This window comes from Symphalangus syndactylus, chromosome X, assembly GCF_028878055.3.
Source record: "Symphalangus syndactylus isolate Jambi chromosome X, NHGRI_mSymSyn1-v2.1_pri, whole genome shotgun sequence".
NCBI classification, from domain to species: Eukaryota; Metazoa; Chordata; class Mammalia; order Primates; family Hylobatidae; genus Symphalangus; species Symphalangus syndactylus.
This window is the reverse complement of record NC_072447.2, coordinates 101645804-101666464: the sequence shown is the minus strand read 5'-3', so window position 1 is coordinate 101666464 and position 20661 is coordinate 101645804. Positions and strand designations below refer to the sequence as shown.

The following is a 20661-nucleotide window of genomic DNA, read 5'->3' as shown; positions in this document are numbered from 1 at the left end:
TAACCATCATTTGTACTCACTGGTTTTAGGAAAGGCCAGAATGAATTAATGAAATATATCTACACAAAGAAAAGCTGTTCTGGTACTTTCATATGCTTTTAATCATCCTGTCTATAGTTGGCTTACCAAATAAAAATTCTTCTGAGAATAGTTTTAATAAAAATCAAATTATTTAAATTGGTATAGAAATAGTTTACAAGTATGAATGTTTGTTGGTGTTAGATGGTTTCTTCTCAGACATGGGTTAAGCATGTAACTAAAACTTTTAACTTTTATTGTCATGAGCATTTTACTTAAATTGTTTTATATGTATGAGGTTTGAGAGTAGATGGAATAATTTTTTTTGATGTACATAGCTTCAGATTGTCACTAGCACCAAAAGAGTCCATAGGACTCATTTGCTCTGTCTATACACTGTAAATAAATAATAAATCGCATTTAAAGGTTTTAACCTTTAATAAATGGCATTAAATGGCACTTAACATCAGTGATTTTAGCTATTTACGAAAAACTTTGAAAGTCTAAGACACAGAATGTTACAAAAGCATAATTAGAATTCAGCACTGAAGAGCAGCTGTTTAAGAGTGAGGTATTTAACCATGTTGATGTTTCTAGCTATATTCATCCATGCTGTATATCAGTTGACCATATAAATATAAATTTTAGGCATATTATGTCATCGAACATTTTCAGTATCTGGTTTCCATTTTTTTTTGTGTGAGGGAATCACTGTTTTGGATATAATTACAGATAATGCTGCTGTGAACACTTTTTTATTTATTTATTTTTTTTTTTGAGACAGGATTTTACTGTAACCTAGGCTGGAGTGCAGTGGCATGATCACAGCTCACTGCAGCCTCAACCTCCCAGGCTCAGGTAATCCTCGTACCTCAGCCTCCCGAGTAGCTGTGACTACAGGCACCCACCACCATATCACGCTAATTTTTATATTTTTCTGTAGAGACAGGGTTTTGCCATGTTGCTCAGGCTGGTCTCAAAATCCTGGGCTCAAGTGATTCGCCCACCTCGGCCTCTCAAAGTGCTGAGATTACAAGCTATATTATCCAGGCTGCTATCAAACTCCTGGCTTCAAGCAATCCTGCCTCAGTCTCCTAAAGCCCTGGGATTATAGGTGTGGGCTACCATGCTTGCCTTTAACCATTTTTAAGCACACAGTTCAGTGAGGTTAAGTGTATTCACACTGTTGTGCAACCATCACCACTATCCATCTCCAGGATGTTTTAATCATCCTATACTGAAACTGTTACCCATTAAACATTAACTCCCCAACCGCCTTATCCCCCAACCCTTGGTAAACAAAAGACTTTTTGTCTCTACAAATTTGACTATTCTAGGTACCTCATATAAGTGGAATATATAGTATTTGTCCTTCTTCATATGGCTTATTTCATGTAGCATAACATCATGGAGATTCATTCATATTACAACATATACCAGAGTTTCATTCCTTTTAAAGGCTGAACAGTATTCCATTGTATATATGCCACACTTTGTTTATCCATTCATCACTCAATGGACATTTGGGTTGTTTCCATGTTTTGGCTACTATGAATAATGCTGCTATGAATTTGGTATGCAATCATCTGTAGTCCTTGCTTCCGATTCTTTTATGTATTATGCCCAGAAGTGGAATTGCTGGATCATATGGTAATTCCATTTAATTTTTGTAGTAACTGCCATGCTATTTCCTACATTGGTTGCACCATTTTACATTCCCACCAGCAATGCATAAGGGTTCAAATTTCTCCACATCCTTGCCAACACTTGCTGCTTTCTGTTTTCTTGATAGTAGCCATCACAGTATGTTTGAAGTGGTATTTCACTGTGGTTTTGATTTGCAATTTCCTAATGATTAGTGGTGTTAAGTATCTTTTCCTGTGTTTATTGGCCATCTGTTTATCTTCTCTGGAGAAATATTTATTCAATTCCTTTACCCATTTTTGAACTGAGTTGTTTTGTTGTTGTTGAGTTGTGGGAGTTCTTTATATATTCTGGATATCAATCACTTATCAAATATATTATTTACGAATATATTCTCTCATTCTGTGGGTTGCCTTTTTTTCACTCTGTTGATAGTGTTATTTGATTATGTGATCATTCTTGTATACGTCTCCAGGGTCCTTACCTAAGAGTTTATCTAGTGTATACGCTAGAAGGGGCATTTCTGTGTATGGTTTAACATTTCTTGGTAGTACCAAATTGTTTTCCAAAATGAATTTAGCAAGTTATACTCTCATCATTAGTTCCCTTTGTCCCTTATTCTTACCTCTACTTTATATTAACAGAATTTAACATTTTTTGCCAGTCTCATGAATATGAGATATCTAATATATGTTCATATATTCCAAATATGAAATCCATCATTGTGGTTTAATTTAATCATAAGTATGAATGAAAAATGGTAGATGGCCTGGCACGGTGGCTCATGCCTGTAATCCCAGCACTCTGGGAGGCCGAGGCGGGTGGATCACGCGGTCAGGAGTTCAAGACCACCCTGGCCTATATGGTGAAACCTCATCTCTACTAAAAATACAAAAATTAGCTGGGCGTGGTGGTGTGCACCTGTAGTCTCAGCTACTCGGGAGGCTGAGGCAGGATAATTGCTTGAACCCAGGAGGCAGAGGTTGCAGTAAGCTGAGATTGCACCACTACACTCTAGCCTGGGTGACAGAGCAAGACAAGAAAGAGAAAAGAAAAGAAAAGAAAAGAAAAGAAAAGAAAAGAAAAGAAAAGAAGGTATAGACACTTTGAAAAACAGTATCTCTTAAAATTAAAACTATACTGTCCATATGACCCAGGATTCCCACTCCTAGGTATTTACCAAGATAAATGAATTTATGTCTTATACATAAATGATGATAGCAACATGTATAATAGCCAAACTTTAGAAACAACCCAACTGTCCATCAGCTGATGAATAGATGAACAAAATGTGGCACAGCCATACAATGGAATACTACCCCAAAATAACAATGAACTACCAATACATGCCACAACTTTACACTAAGTGAAAAAAGTCACTAACAACACAAAGTAACACAAAGGCTCTATTACTGTATGATTCCATTCATATGAAATTCTAGAAGAAGGCAAAACCATGGTGATTTAAAACAAATCAGCAGTTGTCTCGAGCTAGGAGTGGGGATCCACTGCACAGGGGCATGAGGAAACTACGCTGTATACAAACAACAAAGTTCATCTAACTGTATGCCTAAAGTGAGTAAATTTTTTGTTCAGATGGGGTCTTGTCAGAGGCATGTGAACCAGAGCAACTCCATCTTAAATAGGAGCTGGGTAAAATTAGGCTGAAACCTACTGGGTTGCATTCCCAGATGGTTAAGGCATTCGAAATCACAGGTGAGATAGGAGGTGAGCACAAAATACAGGTCATAAGGACCTTGCTGATAAAGCAGGTTGCAGTAAAGGAGCCGGCCAAAACCCACCAAAACCAAAATGGCGATGAGAGTGACTTCTGGTTGTCCTCAGCCCTCAGGGCTGCTCTGTCTATGGAGTAGCCATTTTTTATTCTTTTACTTTAATAAACTTTCTTTCACTTTGCACTGCAGACTCAACCTGAATTCTTTCTTGTGTGAGATCCAAGAACCCTCTCTTGGGGTCTGGATCAGGACCCCTTTCTTATAACAGTCTCACTCTGTCTCCGAGGTGGAGTGTAGCGGCGCGATCTTGACTCAGTGCAACCTCCACCTCCCAAGCTCAAGCAATCCTCCCACCTCAGCCTCCCGAGTAGCTGGGACCACAAGCACGCACCACCTCACTCAGCTAATCTTTTCTATTTTTGGTAGAGATGGGGTTTTGCCATGTTGCCTAGGCCAGTCTCGAACTCCTGAGCTCAAGTGATCTGCGTGACTCAGCCTCCCAAAGTGCTGGGATTATAGGCGTGAGCCACCGCACCTGGCCTAAAATGAGTAAATTTTATAGTATGTCAGTTAAAAACCTCAGTAAAGTTACTACAAGAAATTATAGGTTAGGTTCAAGTCTCTCTTGACCATGAATACATTTTACTTCTAACAAAATAACAATACAACAAACAAAGTCCTAAGAAGATGCTTTAAGAAATCAATGAGTACTCTAGCCTTTCTCGTACACTTTATGAAAGCTGAAATTTGGAAGCATAAAGTGATCTGAATGGGCCAGGCTGTGATTGATGAAATATCCTTGTAATCAAGCATGTGCATCTGTCCCCAAGTCTTTGAATATAACTTACAATACTTTTCCACTTCCCTCAGCACAGGTTTCTAAGTAGAGGATTCTGTTTTAATATGTGTATCTAGCTAGTTGCTTAAATCTGAGTATTGAGATCCTTTCCCTAAATAGCCTCTGAAAAGCTTATATTTCCTCATAGTAGGTTACTTGCATCCTGGAGTGATCCCTCATACTGAACATTAAATAACAAGTTTCTTCATTCTTATTTATCTAGACAATCTCATGATATCCTCTGGCAAAAAGGAAATTATTTGACTTTTGTGACTAATTAGTGAATTGGGAGGGGTACAGACATACAATAGTTATAAGTAGTACCATTATACTATTGTTTTTGAACAGGTATTGATTTTATCCAAAAAATTTAAAATACTAATATTTAACTATATGTAGAAAGATGTTAGGAACTTGAGAAGCAGTTTTAAAGATACTCTTATTGTAGCATAAAAGGCAAGAAAGCATTCTGATAATTCAGATTTAAAATTCAAAAAAGAATAAAAGATAAGAAAATAATGAATGGCAAGGCTTTGTGCTCGTCCCCATGACAGAAGGCAGGAAAAGCAAAACTGAAGACATTGTTTGGGGAAGACAAGAAAAGTACATCTTGGAAATGGGGCTGGAATTGTCTTTTCCTTCCTTTCCAAAGAAGTGGAGCAGCTTTACAGTACAGATATCATCTAACAGAGTATGCATTTTCTTGTCTTGTGGTTAGTTAGCCAGTGTTTATGAGCAACATAATTTATTTTTCATGTGTGCTATTACATAAAATCCATTTGCTTGTCCCCCCACACACTTCTCCCTGTCTCTTGCTTTAGCATTACAATGTTCTATATCTGGCATCTAGCTCATAAGCTCCTCAAGGACTGGAGATGTATGTTTTACTTCTCTTTATCCCGGCAAAGCATCTAGCACAAGGTTCCACAGAGAGTAAAGGCTCAATAAATGTGGCCAACTTGCTGCACAAGTACTCACTAAAAAGTCGTTAAATGTATATAAATAATTCTTAGATTCTCTAAAATTTTCACAGAGCTTTATTTTAGTATCAACTGCTACTTTATAAACTTCCTTCCATGGACATGAGCTCTCCTTGTTAAGGTTGTGCAATGCCTTCACTAGGAAGGCTTCATTTAACAGGAAAATCAGCTTGTAAGATGACTGGTCAAACTTAGTCATGGTAGCTATGTTTTTGGAACACTCTCATACAGGGTCAAAATCTCCTTCAAACAGAGCTTTTATAGAATAAAAAAGCGTTTGTTTTCAGACTTACTAATTATATTCACTAAATGCCATTCATGTTGTCAACTTTCCCCTACTGTGAGAATTACAAAATCAGTCATAAGATTATACTCAGAAAACGACTATAGCAATTCACAGAATACTAAGCCAGCTGGGTTCATTTAAATCCTCTATGAAAACAGTCTTCATGGTGAACTAAGTAAGACCTACAGCTAGTTCCATAAATCATCATTTTTTGTTTGCTCTAGCACTGAAAATGTTTATTGCTGCTCCTGATATATGGGGTATTCATCAAGAACAAAAAAAATGTATTTTTGTAAACTAGAGAAGTATTCATCTCTGCCAGTTATACTATTCAACTGTTAACTGTACCTATTATTGTTTAGTCACAATGACTTCAACAAGTATAGCTGTGACACAGCATTAATTGATTCCTTTTTTTGTATTACTGTATAAGGATAATTTTTTTTAAACGAAAGAAAATACAGATGCATTAATTTTCTTATTTCCTGAAAATGTATCTGTATTTAATGAGTCAAAAACTAAGCCATAGGTGAGTTCTCTACAGAAAACAAATTATACCCTTCATTACAGTTCTACACACAAATACATATGGTTGACTTTTTAACGCTTATTATTGGTAGAAGATAAGGAATATAATTTGGTAATTCTTAGTTTGCATTCTTTTTTTTTTTTTTTTTTTTTTTTTTTTTTTTTGAGATGGAGTCACACTCTGTCACCCAGGCTGGAGTGCAGTGGCATGATCTTGGCTCACTGCAACCTCTGCCTTCCAGGTTCAAGCAATTCTCTGCCTCAGCCTGCCAGTTAGCTGGGATTACAGGTGCCCACCACCACGCCCGGCTAATTTTTGTATTTTTAGTAAAGACGGGATTTCACCATCTTGGCCAGGCTGGTCTTGAACTCCTGACCTCATGATCCACCCGCCTCAGCCTCCCAAAGTGCTGGGATTACAGGCGTGAGCCACCGTGCCTGGCCAGTTTGCATTTTTCAATGCTCTTTATGAGTCAATTGATGTATACAAAGGAACATTTAGCTCAATCCTGTTTCTCTCTGATTATCCAATTATGAAAATCACTCCAACCCTTCTCACTCTTTCATTCTCTCATTCTGTGTCTCAATCTCTCTATCTCCCTGTCTCTGTTACTCAACACCCATATGCACACACACCCTTTCTGGCTTGGTCTGGCTCTTATTCTATTTTCCTTGGTCCTTCCCCTAATACAAAACTTTCAAAAGTTGAAATCTCTTCCATAACAAAAAGGTCATGTGTTTGCAGAGGGGTGTATAATAACGAGGCATTACTAGTACTCAAGGCAAGTATGTCCTATATATATACATATATACACCTCACAGCAAGTTATCTAGATATCTAGGAGGCAGACATAACTGTAACATATAAGTTAAAATCAGAGATAGCAGCATAGGCTTCACAATATTAATAATCATTAAATACAGATACATTTTCAGGAAATAAGAAAATTAATGCATCTGTATTTTCTTTCATTTAAAAAAATTATCCTTATACAGTAATACAGTAAAGGGAGGTGTGTGTGTGTGTGTGTGTGTGTGTGTGTGTGTGTGTGTGTGTCTGTAATAGGCGACAGAAAATTTTAACATACATAAGAATAATATAAAAAAATCCCATGAGTCTCCAAAGCAGTCAGTATTGACAAGGAATACTAATCAAGTCTGCATCAGACAAATTACATTTACAAACTACTGTTCTCTAGAGAATTTAATAAACTGAAAATTTTGGAGCATAATCAAGTTTTCACACAACCTATAGTATTGTAAATGTGATGATTTTGTCTAAACAGATGTAATCAAATTCTGAGAAAACAAACAAGTGTTACATTTAAAGTACTAGCTAATTTGCAGCAATGAATGTAAATTAATGAATATTTCAACTTAGAGAAAAAAATCTTCAAGTAAGCTCATGGGACCTCTATATTTTAAGAGGCAAGGAGGAGAATAAAGGTGTGAGTTAATTTCCTTTACTCAGAGCTCAAGTTTTCAAAAAGATATTTTGAGACACATAAGTTTTTATAACTATAGCAATTTTTAAAAGTACATCTATAAACTTGGTTAATTCCTATCCCTGACATGATCATGTATTTTTCCCTCTGCTGTAATTAGCTTACCACAAAGTTAGTGTTTTCTCTCATTTCAATTTCTTAATGTAGACTACAGAGAACAAGAAAGATATAATGCATCTCCACATTAATATAAACCTAGAAGATGTATGACCATTTGGAAAAATTGAGGCTATCATTTTAGAAGACGGCACCTCCTAAGACAGAGACACATATTACCTTCATTAAGTTGTCTTTCTACGTAAGTAGTCAATCTGTATGTGCACCACTATACTATATAGACAGACAAGGAGACCAGGTAGCTGACATCTTAGAAGTGGGAAAAAGCACTGACTTGCTAATTGAAGGACAATCTTCAAAGCACACAGTAGTGTATTCATAGGATTACAAAATCAAGGAGCCACGACAGTCTGTTTCCAACTCTTAGAGGGCTGCATTTTAAAGAAGTTAAACTCAAAAGAAGTGGCCTGTGTTTGGTTCAGATTTTAAATGGCAATGAAGGGCATTAGAGGTGAGGACTTTGGATTGGATTTCCGAGCTGGTATCCAAGTATCTTGATTTAGTGGAGAAATCAGATGACTGAAGCAATCTTCTACTATTACCATTTGCCTATGTGCACAAGTCCATATGCACAGATCAACAGCATGTGCATTAGAATACATAATGAATAACATACAGCAATTAAAAGACCTCATGGAGAGTTCTTTCCTTTAAAAAATTTAGTGTTCTATACATTTAAATACTTCTAGATTTACTAATTTAAGTAGTATTAATGCTTGCCTTTTAAAAATTACGTATTTTGGTGTATTAATTTACATGAAAAAGTGTAGGAAACAAAAACCCGTGACACAATTATAAAAACTGAATCTAGAATGTCACCACTGACATAGTATCACAACAGTGTAAAATTCATCTTTAAGCTCAAGAAACTATTCAGTGGTTCTCAATGATGAGAGCCCAGTAAGCACAGCACAATGAAACACAATGGACTTAAATAAAGGTCAACCATCACATAAGCTGAACAAAGGAAACTATTTAAAATTAAGAATGATACCCTGTTCTTGTGTCATTCTATGGTGCTTAGTTATTTCAGAGGTCTAACCTATAGCGAATATTCTTGCTTCAATGTAATATAATGAGGCACAGACAGACCCTTAAATTGAAATGTTTGTATCCACTGGTCATGAATTATGAGCAAATGGTACAGCATGTCACTATATTATATGATGACATTTTTAAATGCAAAGTACCATGAATATGTTCTTTTGCATTTGGTTAGCATAGAATCTTATATCACTGATTAGTAACCAGTGACTAGGAGAGATCACCAAATGAAAACCCTTTCCCGCAAATAGCTCCACAGAAAGGAAAGTTTAAAGGAACCCTAAGGAGAAAAAGAAAAGTTTGGAAATAGGGCCTAACATTTCATCCCCCTCCATACATGATCGAGAGTCTAATCTTCCCTTTCACAGAATTTTTTTCAAGACAAATTATAACCCACAAAGTCATTTTCTTCTCAGTAAATTATCAACCACATCTCCCTCAAATTCAATTAATGCTAAATATTGTCTGATAGGAAAAAGTATATTTCAGTGAAGCAAAAGAGTCAATGAAAATTCTAAAAATAGCATGATCCACTGAAATCATTTGAGTCTCAGGAAAAGCTGGATCCTAACTCTGCCTTCATCACTGAGTGATCTTGGGTAAAGCCATCTCTCAGGAGAGTAGATCCTCATTTGTAAAATATTGAAAACAGCAGTCAACCTTGCCTACACAAAACCAAAATACTGACAGTCTATACAACACCAAGGGATAGCTCCATAATTATTCAAATTATTAGATGCTATTTTATTACAAATACATAGGCTCTGCTGCTTGGATACATTAAAATCTATTACAAGATGAGAAACTTCCTATTGATAGGCCTACAGTTACACCAAACTGAATTAAAATAAAAAAGATAGATTCTAAGTTTCATGCCAGAGAGCCAAGAAAATTCACATGAGGTTTTCCCCATTTTCAGAATACTGTAAGTGCCAGAGTTGGTTCTATAATGCTTCCTTGAAATGAGCCAAGTATAACCAAACATTGTTACAATGCAATAGGAGGCAGGGCGCTACACAATTTTGTAAACAGAAAACCTGTATGTAAGCCCCAACTTGGACATTTACTAGCTTTTGAATCTTGGACAAATTGTATAACCTCACTGGGTTTTAGTTTTCTAATTTGCAAAATGGGGTTAATAATACTTAACCTCCCTGAATCACAAGGAAAACACTTTATAAAAACACAGGCAAACAAATGCATGGACTGTTGACCAGGATTTATTGATCGTTGCTAGGTTCCCTTTCAGTACATCATATAGTGATTATTTGCTAAAATATCTTTGGTTTTAAATTAATAGTCCCATGTTAATTTATTTAATAACACATATTTAATAATGAGTTGCTGATTTAGATTTACAGCAAACAACACATTTTTGTGTCTTTACAAATAAAGCATAAAAAATCTTATAGTTACATATTCAACAGTTTTGCTGGCAAAAATATGCCCTTTATATCTGTGAGGAACAAAATGTTCTCACTTAAAAAACAAGTTAACACATGGTGAGTATTAATAACAAATCCTCTATTTAATCAAATTGTCTTTCAATCTGTAGTAATATATTGAGAGCTTCACATATAATAGACACTGGAGATATAATGCAGAATAAAATATACATCCAAATTTGACGAGTTCTGAGTCTTGTTAAGGACAAAGGGGAAGAAAACAGTAAATTAAATGCCAAGTGAAGATACGGTGAAAAGGTGGCCATATGGTAACCCAAGGAGAGAGACCTCATCAGAAACCAACCCTGCTGGCATCTTGATCTTGGGCTTTCAGTCTCTATAACTGTGAAAAAATAAATTTCTCCTCTTTAGGCCACTCAGCCTATGGTTTCTGTTATGTCAGTCCAAGCTGAACAATAACACTGACTAAAGTATTTTGCTTCTACAAGCATCAGTTTTCTCACTTGTGGACTGAAGAGGTTAGACTAGATGTATTCATATGCTGACATTCTGAGTTTTTATGGACACAGTCCACATTATTTTAGCTAGAAATGATTAGACACTGCGAAACTTTGCGTGTACTTACATATGACTTTTTTCTAAGGTCTTTTGTAGATTCTTTTGTGTGTGTGGATTACAGATTTCCAAATTTTACTACCATAGGCAGTCACTTTTCTTTACAAAGCATATTTTCTGGGGTAATTTTCTATTTCACAATAAAGCTGAACCTATTTTACTTTCCTTCTTACAACTTCTATGGCGGAAATGGATGGAGATGGATGCTTCTTTTGTATAGTTGGTATGATACTTTGTCACTAATATCATGTAATGGCCTCTAGATGAGGCTTTACATGTTATAGATATTCTAGATCATGGGTGTCCAATCTTTTGGATTCCCTGGGCCACATTAGAAGAAGGAGAATTGTCTTGGGCTATATATAGTATATACTATCACTAATGATGGCTGATGAGCTAAAAAAAAAAAAAAACAAAAACAAAAAACTCTCATAATGTTTTAAGAAAGTTTATGAATTTGTGGGAGGATCATGGCAGACGGGAAGCAGGACTAGATTGCAGCTCCAACTCGGATGGACAGAGAAGCGTGCGGAGGCTTGCATTGTGAATTTTAGCTCCAGAACGACTGCAGGGATAAACCAGGAATCCCGAGAGGACCCACAGACCCTCTGAAGGAAGCGGACTGCTGCTGCAGGACCCAAATACTGTGAGTGCCCAAATTGCGAAGTGGGAAAGGGAGATCCTCCACCACCGAACACACACCCCTACTGGGGAAACTGAAGGTCTAGTTTGAGGGAGAAGTTTCCAACCTTACCTGGAGCTGAGTCAATTTAGAGAGCCAAGCAAAATACATGGGTAGAGGAAGCAGCGGGAAAGGCCCTGGGAGTTCGCTGGGTCCCCAAACAGGCTATTCCTGCCTGGCATCATAGGGATCCTTCCTGAGGGCGGCCAGAGGCACAAGGGGAAAAGCAACAAGGAGAAGAAAGTCTCCAGCTGATCTTTGTAACAACTTGAAGTGGTCAAGAAGCCTTCTGGCCAGAACTCAGTGGAGGGCATGAATCTACCATGTAGACTCTACAGGCAGGGGAAGCCCTTTTCTTTCACAGCTCGGAGGTGGGTAGCCTGGGGCAAGTTCTCAGCCCTGTTTGCCCACTGCCTGGAAACAGACTCGTTGCTGTTAGTGGGGGCATGGTGGGAGTGGGGCCAGCCCTTTGGATTGCGTGGGAGCTGGGTGAGGCTTGTGACTGCCGGCTTTCCCCCACTTCCCTGACAACCTGCATGACTCAGCAGAGGCAACCATAATCCACAGTAGGTACACAACTCCATTGAGCTGGGAACCTCACGCTCATTCCCTACAGCAGCTGCAACAAGACCCACCCAAGGAGAGTCTGAGGTCGGACACGCCTAGACCTGCTCCATCTGATGGCCCTTCCCTACCCACGCTGGTAGCTGAAGACAAAGGGCACATACTCTTGGGAGTTCTAGGGCCCTGCCCATGGCCGGTTCCTCTCCATACTACCACAGCTGATGCTCTATGGAAATCACCACCTCCTGGCAGGAGGCCAACCAGTACAAAAATAGAACATTAAACCACCAAAGCTAAAAACCCTTACAGAGTCCATTTCACACCCCCGCGACCTCCACTGGAACAGGTGCTGGTATCTACAGCTGAGAGGCCCATAGATGGCTCACATCACAGGACTTTGTGCAGATAACCCCCAGTACCAGCCTGGAGCCAGGTAGACTTGTTGGGTGCCTAGACCCCAGAAGAAAGACAACAATCACTGCAGCTCGGCTCTCAGGAAGCCACATCCATAGGAAAAGGAGGAGAGTACTACATCAAGAGAATACTCCATGGGACAAAAGAATCTGAACAACAGCCTTCAGCCCTAGATTTTCCCTCTGACAGAGCCTACCCAAATGAGAAGGAACCAGAAAACCAACTCTGGTAATATGACAAAACAAGGTTCCTTAACACCCCCCAAAAATCACACTAGCTCACCAGCAAGGGATCCAAACCAAGAAAAAAATCCCTGATTTATCTGAAAAAGAATTCAGGATGTTGGTTATTACGCTAATCAGGGAGGCACCAGATAAAGGTGAAGCCCAATGCAAGGAAATCCAAAAAAAGACACAAGAAGTGAAGGGAGAAATATTCAAGAAATATTCAATCTCAAATTGAGATTTAGAGAAGGTAAGTGACTTAGTCAGGAAAATTTGGCAAGTAATTGGCAAAGTGTAAGTTAAAACGTAGGTTCCAAGCCCACAATGTTCTCCCCTTTTGTAGGATTCTTAATCCTACCTATCCTTCAAGATTCTTCGTTTTCAATTTACCAGCACTGCCCAATCGCCAAAGATTCCTTCCTCCCCTGAACTCCTGCTAATCTCAGTGGCCATTTATTTTTGCCCTCATTGACAGTGTACCTTGTGACATTACATAATACTGTGTATGCAGATTTCCTGGCTACTCAACTGTACCACAAGCTTCTTGAGGTTTCTGTGTATCTTCTCTATTGTTGGTAGGCCTCTGATGAATAGATCATCTGTTTTATTTTGTATTTGTTTATAGCTGCCTGATATCCCTTTACCTGCTCCTAACCTTTGGTAGCCCTATCTTTGGTAACAGCACCCTTTAGGGCATAACCAATCTTCCATGGCAGGTAGTTTTCGTAGCACTGTCAATCAAGGTTTTTTGCTCTCCCTTGAACAAGGGGTGTTCTTATAATCCACACCGGGCTCATTAGGCTCAATTCACAATTTGAATTTGAATCAAACATAGGGAAAGGAGAAGGAAAATGGTTGGAGCTGATATATCCCAAAGGCAACATCCTAAAAAGACTTTTCATTCATTCCTGCTACCTGAATTCTCAAAGCTGTCACAGTTGCTGTTCTTTTAAAGGGCAAGTTCTTTAGTCTTTCCTCAGTTTCTGGCTTAGTTACTTCATATCCTTCCAGCAAGTTTCGCTTTTTGCTTGAATCAGGCAGAGTCACATTTTGATACTTACAAAGATCCTTATTTGATAAACCCACAAAGCTTAGTATATAGGGAATGCTAAGTATTTTAAAATGTTTTGTCCTTATGCAGATTATATATGCTATTTCATACTGGAAAAAAAAAAACAACAAACAAATGGCCTTGAAGTGTAGCATTTCTATTGGTTAGAATTTTAATAACCAACAGGCTAAGCTAACATTGGGAGCTCATCTTCATTGAAATGATTTTTATTACAGTTCAGCACACTGGTTTGGTGACTCACAAAGTGATAATTCACTGCTGCAAATTAACAAAGCATTTTGTGGTGAGGGTAGTAATTACAATAACGATACCCTTTAGTGTTGACATTTTGGTTAACCCATCTGTTTTCCTTTTCTTCCCAAACACCATAACAGCCAAGTGTGACCATCTGAAATTTTTATATTACCTTACTACAAGATACATCTGATAAGTTTAACCACATGCCTCCTTTTTACCTAGGTGAATATTTTAACATACTCTATAGCTTCTTGTTAAAAGCACTGGATTAGTTTTAAAATCACTGAGAAAAGAAATTATCATTAGAAAAATTTAGGAGAGTAAATGGTATCATTTTAAAACCATAATCAGTGTTCTATGAGGGAAATTCCCCCTGCTATTTTCTTTAAGAAGGCAATCACTAAGAAAAATCAACGAAGTAATCTTTCATAATACAACTGAAATTAAACAGCAATTCTAGCTAATCATACATCAGTAGTAAGTTAATTCTATTTCAAACGGAATACAGACCTGGCCGGGCACGGTGGCTCACGCCTGTAATCCTAGCACTTTGGGAGGCCGAGGCGGGCGGATCACGAGGTCAGGAGATCGAGACCATCCTAGCTAACACGGTGAAACCCTGTCTCTACTAAAAATAGATAAAATTAGCCGAGCATGGTGGCGGGCGCCTGTAGTCCCAGCTACTTGGGAGGTTGAGGCAGGAGAATGGTGTGAACCTGGGAGGCGGAGCTTGCAGTGAGCCGAGATCCTGCCACTGCACTCCAGCCTGGGCGACAGAGCAAGACTCCGTCTCAAAAAAAAAAAAAACAAAACAGAATACAGACCTAAGCTAACTATTTCTATGTGCTTCAGAAAATTTCTGTCATTTTAGACATTTACATTTACTCACAATCCTTTGTATTCCAGGAACATCCTTTGAATAATCCTAGACATTATGGGACTATCATGCATGTGTACGATATTTCTCTTTCTAAATGACAACTGTTTTCCTAGAAAATTTCCCAGAAGATAAAAATCTTACTGAAAAGTGGGGGGTGAGTTGGGGGACAGATTTTAAAACCTTCACTTCTTTCACTTTTGGAACACCTATTGCTACATGATAGTATTTCCAGCAAGATTATTGTTTATTTTATTTGAAGTTGGCAAAAATCTTTGTGCTGAATCCTTTGAGCATACCTCTAGTGATAGATGTCAGACCAGCGTTGTGTAGAAGAACTTTTATTTGACAGGTAGATGACAGAAAGAAGCCTCTCTCCAAAATATAAGATGTAACTGTAAAATCCTTTGGTGAGATTAACGTAATCTTTTGTTCCTATGTATAAATGACTTATTCATTCTTGCTTCAAAGAAATCAGTTCATGTAATTAATTTGAACAGTGTGAAATTAAGACACTTATAGGGTACATATTTCTTCAAATTAGAATGGTTTAAAATATTTTTATATGAATTAAATGCAAAATAGGTATCTCATACAAATTTCTGATGATATTTTAACTTATAATCTTTTTATAATTGTCAAGCAAGAACACTTTTAGATTCACTCAGTGTGCATACAGCATATACTCTAGGCAAGTAGCACCATGGTAGAGATGACTCTATTAACATTGGGGATATGGTATGCAATATAATGCTAAAGTCCTAAATATTTTATCCTATAAATCTGGCATGATTTAGTACAGTTTATTACAAGCATTGCCTTATTCCCTCCGGCATTATGAAATGATTTTACATGTCCCTAAATATCACAAGAAGATGGGGGTAAAAATGTTTTCTTCACAAAATCCAGCATTTCCAGATAATCTTCCCTATTTTCCTTGTTCTCCTTCCTTACAGCCCTCAAAAATATATCAGGAGTAAACAGATATTCACAATTCTACTGTACATCCTATTATTATCTATAAGTGTTATTCTTTATGTCTATTGGGTTAGAACTACCAAGATCAAATCATTTTTGATACATATCAAAGTGCTAGTCCATGTATATGTAATGAACATCAATTTAATGCATGTATAGAAAAGAAATTCATATCCATTGCTAGATTTGGGATTCTCATTATAATATACTTCAAGAACTAACCAAAGTTCTGCAATATTTTCAGATGTGAGAGGAAAAAAAAAGTGAAAGAATGGTGAGTTGTCAAAGACAGATTGCTTGTTTTCAGATTTATTTTCGTCTCTAGCTTTCTTACAGGCCTTCACCTCAGAGTCTTTTCAGGCTTCTATAACAGACAGATCTTTTCTTTGAATAAGGTGGTTTGCTCTAGCCTAAAAATGGACATATACAAGCACTTTTGGGCTTCTCTGTTTCTTTGTTTGCTTTTCATAAGTCTCAAAAATATTATTAAATGATCCAACCAAAACAAGATGATTGTTATTCAATTTTCTTTTTTATCTCTTAGTTAATGCACTAGATACCAGTGTACAACACTACTTGACATTGAAGAGTATTATTATCTTAGAGTAGAATAAGCAAACTATATTCAAAAATAAATTTCTGGATATTTATCTCATTAAATTTAGCTTGTCAGATACTTTTTAGAAAGACATAAGTAATAATGTAAAGGAAATACAATACTGCATCTATTTTATTTTATTTTATATTTTATTTTTTGAGACAGAGTCTTGCTCTGTTGCCTAGGCTGGAGTACAGTGGCGTGATCTCGGCTCACTCCAACCCCCGCCTCCCGTGTTCAAGTGATTCTCCTGCCTCAGCCTCCAGAGTAGCTGGGATTACAGGTACCCGTCACCACGCCCCGCTAATTTTTGTATTTTTAGTAGCGACGGAGTTTCACCATGTTGGCCAGGCTGGTCTCGAACTCCTGACCTCAGGTTATCCACCTGGCTTAGCCTCTCAAAGTGCTGGGATTACAGGTGTGAGCCACCACCCCTGGCCAATACTGCATCTACTTTATAAAAGTGGGATTTTTTTGTCGACAAACTTAAGTAAAACGTAATCAGCAAATGTTAAGCACTGTATTCCAGAAGAATTTTAAAGTCTTTTAGATTTTACTAAGATTTAAAAAAATTATTTGTTTGAATTGAGATATAATTCGCATCCCAGAAAATTCACCCTTTTTAAGCATATAATTTTGTGGTTTATGCACAATTGCTATTTGCAGTATCACCTTTAATAGACAAGAAGATCATTGTTGTAAATTACCATTATAAAATGTCATCTTACCTTACAAAGGAAGTTGATCTTAAATCCCAAAGACTGGGCATTTCTTGAGCCTGAGTTCATGTAGTTTCCAACAAGAAGAACTAACTCTAAAAGTCTGTTAAAGCTTTCACTTTTCTTCAGTTCTTCACAGGCAAGAGTTACTGCTATGATGCTTGGTTTGATGTTGTTTACGTGTTCTTCAAATGTGAGCTTGAACAGGATACTACTGAGACGAGGCTGTAACATTTTCACGGAGCTCATCTGTAAGATAAGAAATACTCTATGAGAATATACATTTAATGCCCCTTATTTTATCTCTTTAGTGGGGATAATTTCATAGACAACACTGTAACATTTCTGCATAAAGTCAGTTTTCTCTGGGATTTTAAAAATCTTTTTTGTTTTAAACATTCCAAAGAAATATTTTGTCAAAGTTTAAAAAGCAGTTGGCTATACAGGTTTTTAAAAAATAAATCATCCTTATGGCATTAATAAAATATTACAGAAGCTGAACAGTTGCTATATGTTCATTGCATAATCATTAGCCATCAATAGCATTCAAACTGCCAAAATCTGTCCCTGAGGTGAACTAGGAAAATTTATAAATGTGAAATTGAGTTGAGTGAATATTTGAGCCACAGATAAAAGATGTGCATGACGACAGAAAATATAACTGGAACATTTCCTAGGAAATTACCTATTACTATGCTGTTTGAAATCAGAAGACTAGCTCTGATTGAGCATTTAATAACTTTTAAACTTATGATTTCTATTCATAAAATATATTATTTATATATACTCTAAAGAATTTCTAAAGAATTTCACCTACTTGACAGATGCTGATGTTAAGTAATTAGATGATAGTAAAATCACATGAACTTACTTTCAAGTACATTATGCAAGAATTCTATATTGGTTTTCTTCAGTACAGTTCAACTTTGGTTTTAATTATTTGTTTCATAGCACTGGTGCACATTAAATATTCCACTTGGTATAGTTACTATGATAATAATTGTTTTAGTTTTTAATTTCCTATAGCTCCAAGTTACTCAACTAGTTTTCCTTCACAAAATGGATTCTGGGAGGGAGGTGGGGGAGAGGTAGACACACATGAACACACACAGACACATGCACACAGTGAAAATAAATTACTAACATTCCTAATTATATGTTTTTGTATGTATAGCCTACTTCCTTAAATACAAATGCCAAGTACAGATTAGAAACCAACATATCTGCAGATAACATGAAGAGAATTTGATGACATAAATAGAAGTTTTTAAACCACAAAGTACCTTTCAAAAGCAGCAGATGAGCTGCTGGGCAGACCATATCTACTCTAATACAGAATCAAGACATAGTCCATTATTTTTATTCGTCGAATTTGCCCGTTAACCATGAATATCTGCCTCTCCAAATATGAACCTCTGCCTTCTACTAATCCTCCTATATGCTTTCATGCTTTTCTTTTTTTTTTTTTTTGAGACGGAGTCTCCCTCTGTCGCCCAGGCTGGAGTGCAGTGGCGCGATCTCGGCTTACTGCAAGCTCCGCCTTCCGGGTTCACGCCATTCTCCTGCCTCAGCCTCTCCGAGTAGCTGGGATTACAGGCGCCCGTCACCACGCCCGGCTAATTTTTTGTATTTTTAGTAGAGACGGGGTTTCACCGTGGTCTCGGTCTCCTGACCTCATGATCCGCCCGCCTCGGCCTCCCAAAGTGCTGGGATTACAAGCGTGAGCCACCGCACCCGGCCACTTTCATGCTTTTCACAGGCAGATATACAAAAGTATGATGAAATATCTACCTGTTACTATATTTTTGTAGGTCTCATCACTTATGACTCACTTTTCTTTTTTTATCTGGTCAGGGTATTATTATACAAATTGTCCTGCTATTTCTTCAGTACTCACATGGCAACTATAAAACACACCACCTATTCACAAAAAGCTTACAATATAGTCTGAAACTCAACACAGAACCTTGAAAACTATTGCTGGTGAAAAAGCCAGCGCATGATTTTAGGTAGGTAAAAAGAAATTAAGTTCTGGAGGTGTTCACTGGAAGAAGAAAAAACTTTAAACTCTTATGATTACAGTGTTTAATGAAGGCTTCACAGTAGAGGAAATACACGTGAAAAAATATATGTATAAGTGTGTGCATGCTTGTGTAAATTTAAGCACACATAGAACTGACACTAAAAGGAAAAAGTGGCCGGGTGTGGTGGCTGAGGGCTGTAAAACTAGCACTTTGGGAGGCAGAGGCAGGAGTATCACTTGAGGTCAGGAGTTTGAGACCGGCCTGGCCAACATGGTGAAACCCTGTCTCTACTAAAAATACAAAAATTAGCATGGTGGTGGTGGCACAGTGCCTGTAATCCCAGCTTCCCAGGAGGCTGAGGCAGGAGAATCACTTGAGCCTGGTAGGCGGAGGTTGCAGTGAGCCGAGATTGTGCCACTGCACTACAGCCTGGGCGACAGAGTGAGACCCTGTCTCAAAAAAAAAAAAAAAAAAAAAAAAAAAGAAAGAAAGGGAAGGAAGGAAGGAGTAAAGAGAGAGAGAATGGTGTGAGAAAAGTAAAGAGAGAGAATGGTGTGAGAAAAGGTTTATAGGCTAGGTATATATGACATATATACCTAGGGGTAGAATTGGAAACAATGTATCTAAAGAGTCCAGGTAAAGGCCACAGAAGTGGAAGCTAATCACATCAAAGTCTATGTCTCCATGAATTTGCAGGTCTCTTTGTGTATGTTTGTGTGGGAATCACTCTGAGTTTCTCTATATATTTTTCTGCCTTAATTTCTGCCTCTACCTCTGTCTCCAAATCCCGCCCCACTTTATTTTTCCTTTCCTTTTACTGGTAACTGGCCATCACTAGCACTGAAGCACGTTTTCTATCATTTTACGTTTAGGGAGTAGTTTTTTAGTCTCCCTGATGACTAAAAAAGCCATAGAGCTACTTTGAGCAGCTACTAGTGACCATGCACTTGCTCTCCTGGCCATACTTTGCAGAGCTTATAGGGGCCCTGTTCACCAGGGTGCCCTTGGTCCCAGATGGACAAGGAACAAAACCCTTAGGCATATGTGGGCTTTTAGTCTTCTTCGGTTCCAATATCATGTGCCTTCAATCATATTCTTATCCTTTCCATGTTTTGTATTAGCCTACAATGTTTGGCCTATAAACTCAGAGAACGTAGATTTGATATTTTTATAAAAATATCAAAAATATCATATTTTTATAAAAATATCAGCTCCAATTGAAATTACATAACCAAAGTATGCTTTGATAATGATGGTAACAATGATAACAGCAATTAACACTTATTAAGTACTTTGTGCCAGACATTTTTCAACATTTGCTTTATATATTAACTGATTTGATTCTCAAAACATTCCTAGGAAAAGGTTATCATTATTTTCATTCCAAAGATGAGAAAAGTGAAACAAATAGTAAGTAACTTGCACAAAATCAAATTGTATGTTGGAAACCTGAAGATTTGAATGCAGGCCTTTGGGCTACAGACCCCAGACTCTCAACCGCTACCCCACACTGCCTCTTGAGTCTTATTAGGAGCAGTAAGTATGATTGGTTGAA

At 37.4% G+C, this 20661-nt stretch overlaps 1 protein-coding gene across 3 annotated transcripts in view; it reads right to left on the bottom strand.

Annotated features, from left to right (window-relative positions):
* The window catches only part of DIAPH2 (diaphanous related formin 2), a 953710-nt gene that overhangs the window by 502893 nt on the left and 430156 nt on the right, over positions 1-20661 (bottom strand). For all 3 annotated transcript variants that reach the window (XM_055269479.2, XM_055269480.2, XM_055269478.2), the window contains one exon: positions 17092-17331. In XM_055269479.2, the coding sequence (XP_055125454.1) occupies positions 17092-17331 (240 nt within the window). The remainder of the gene's footprint in view (positions 1-17091; positions 17332-20661) is intronic.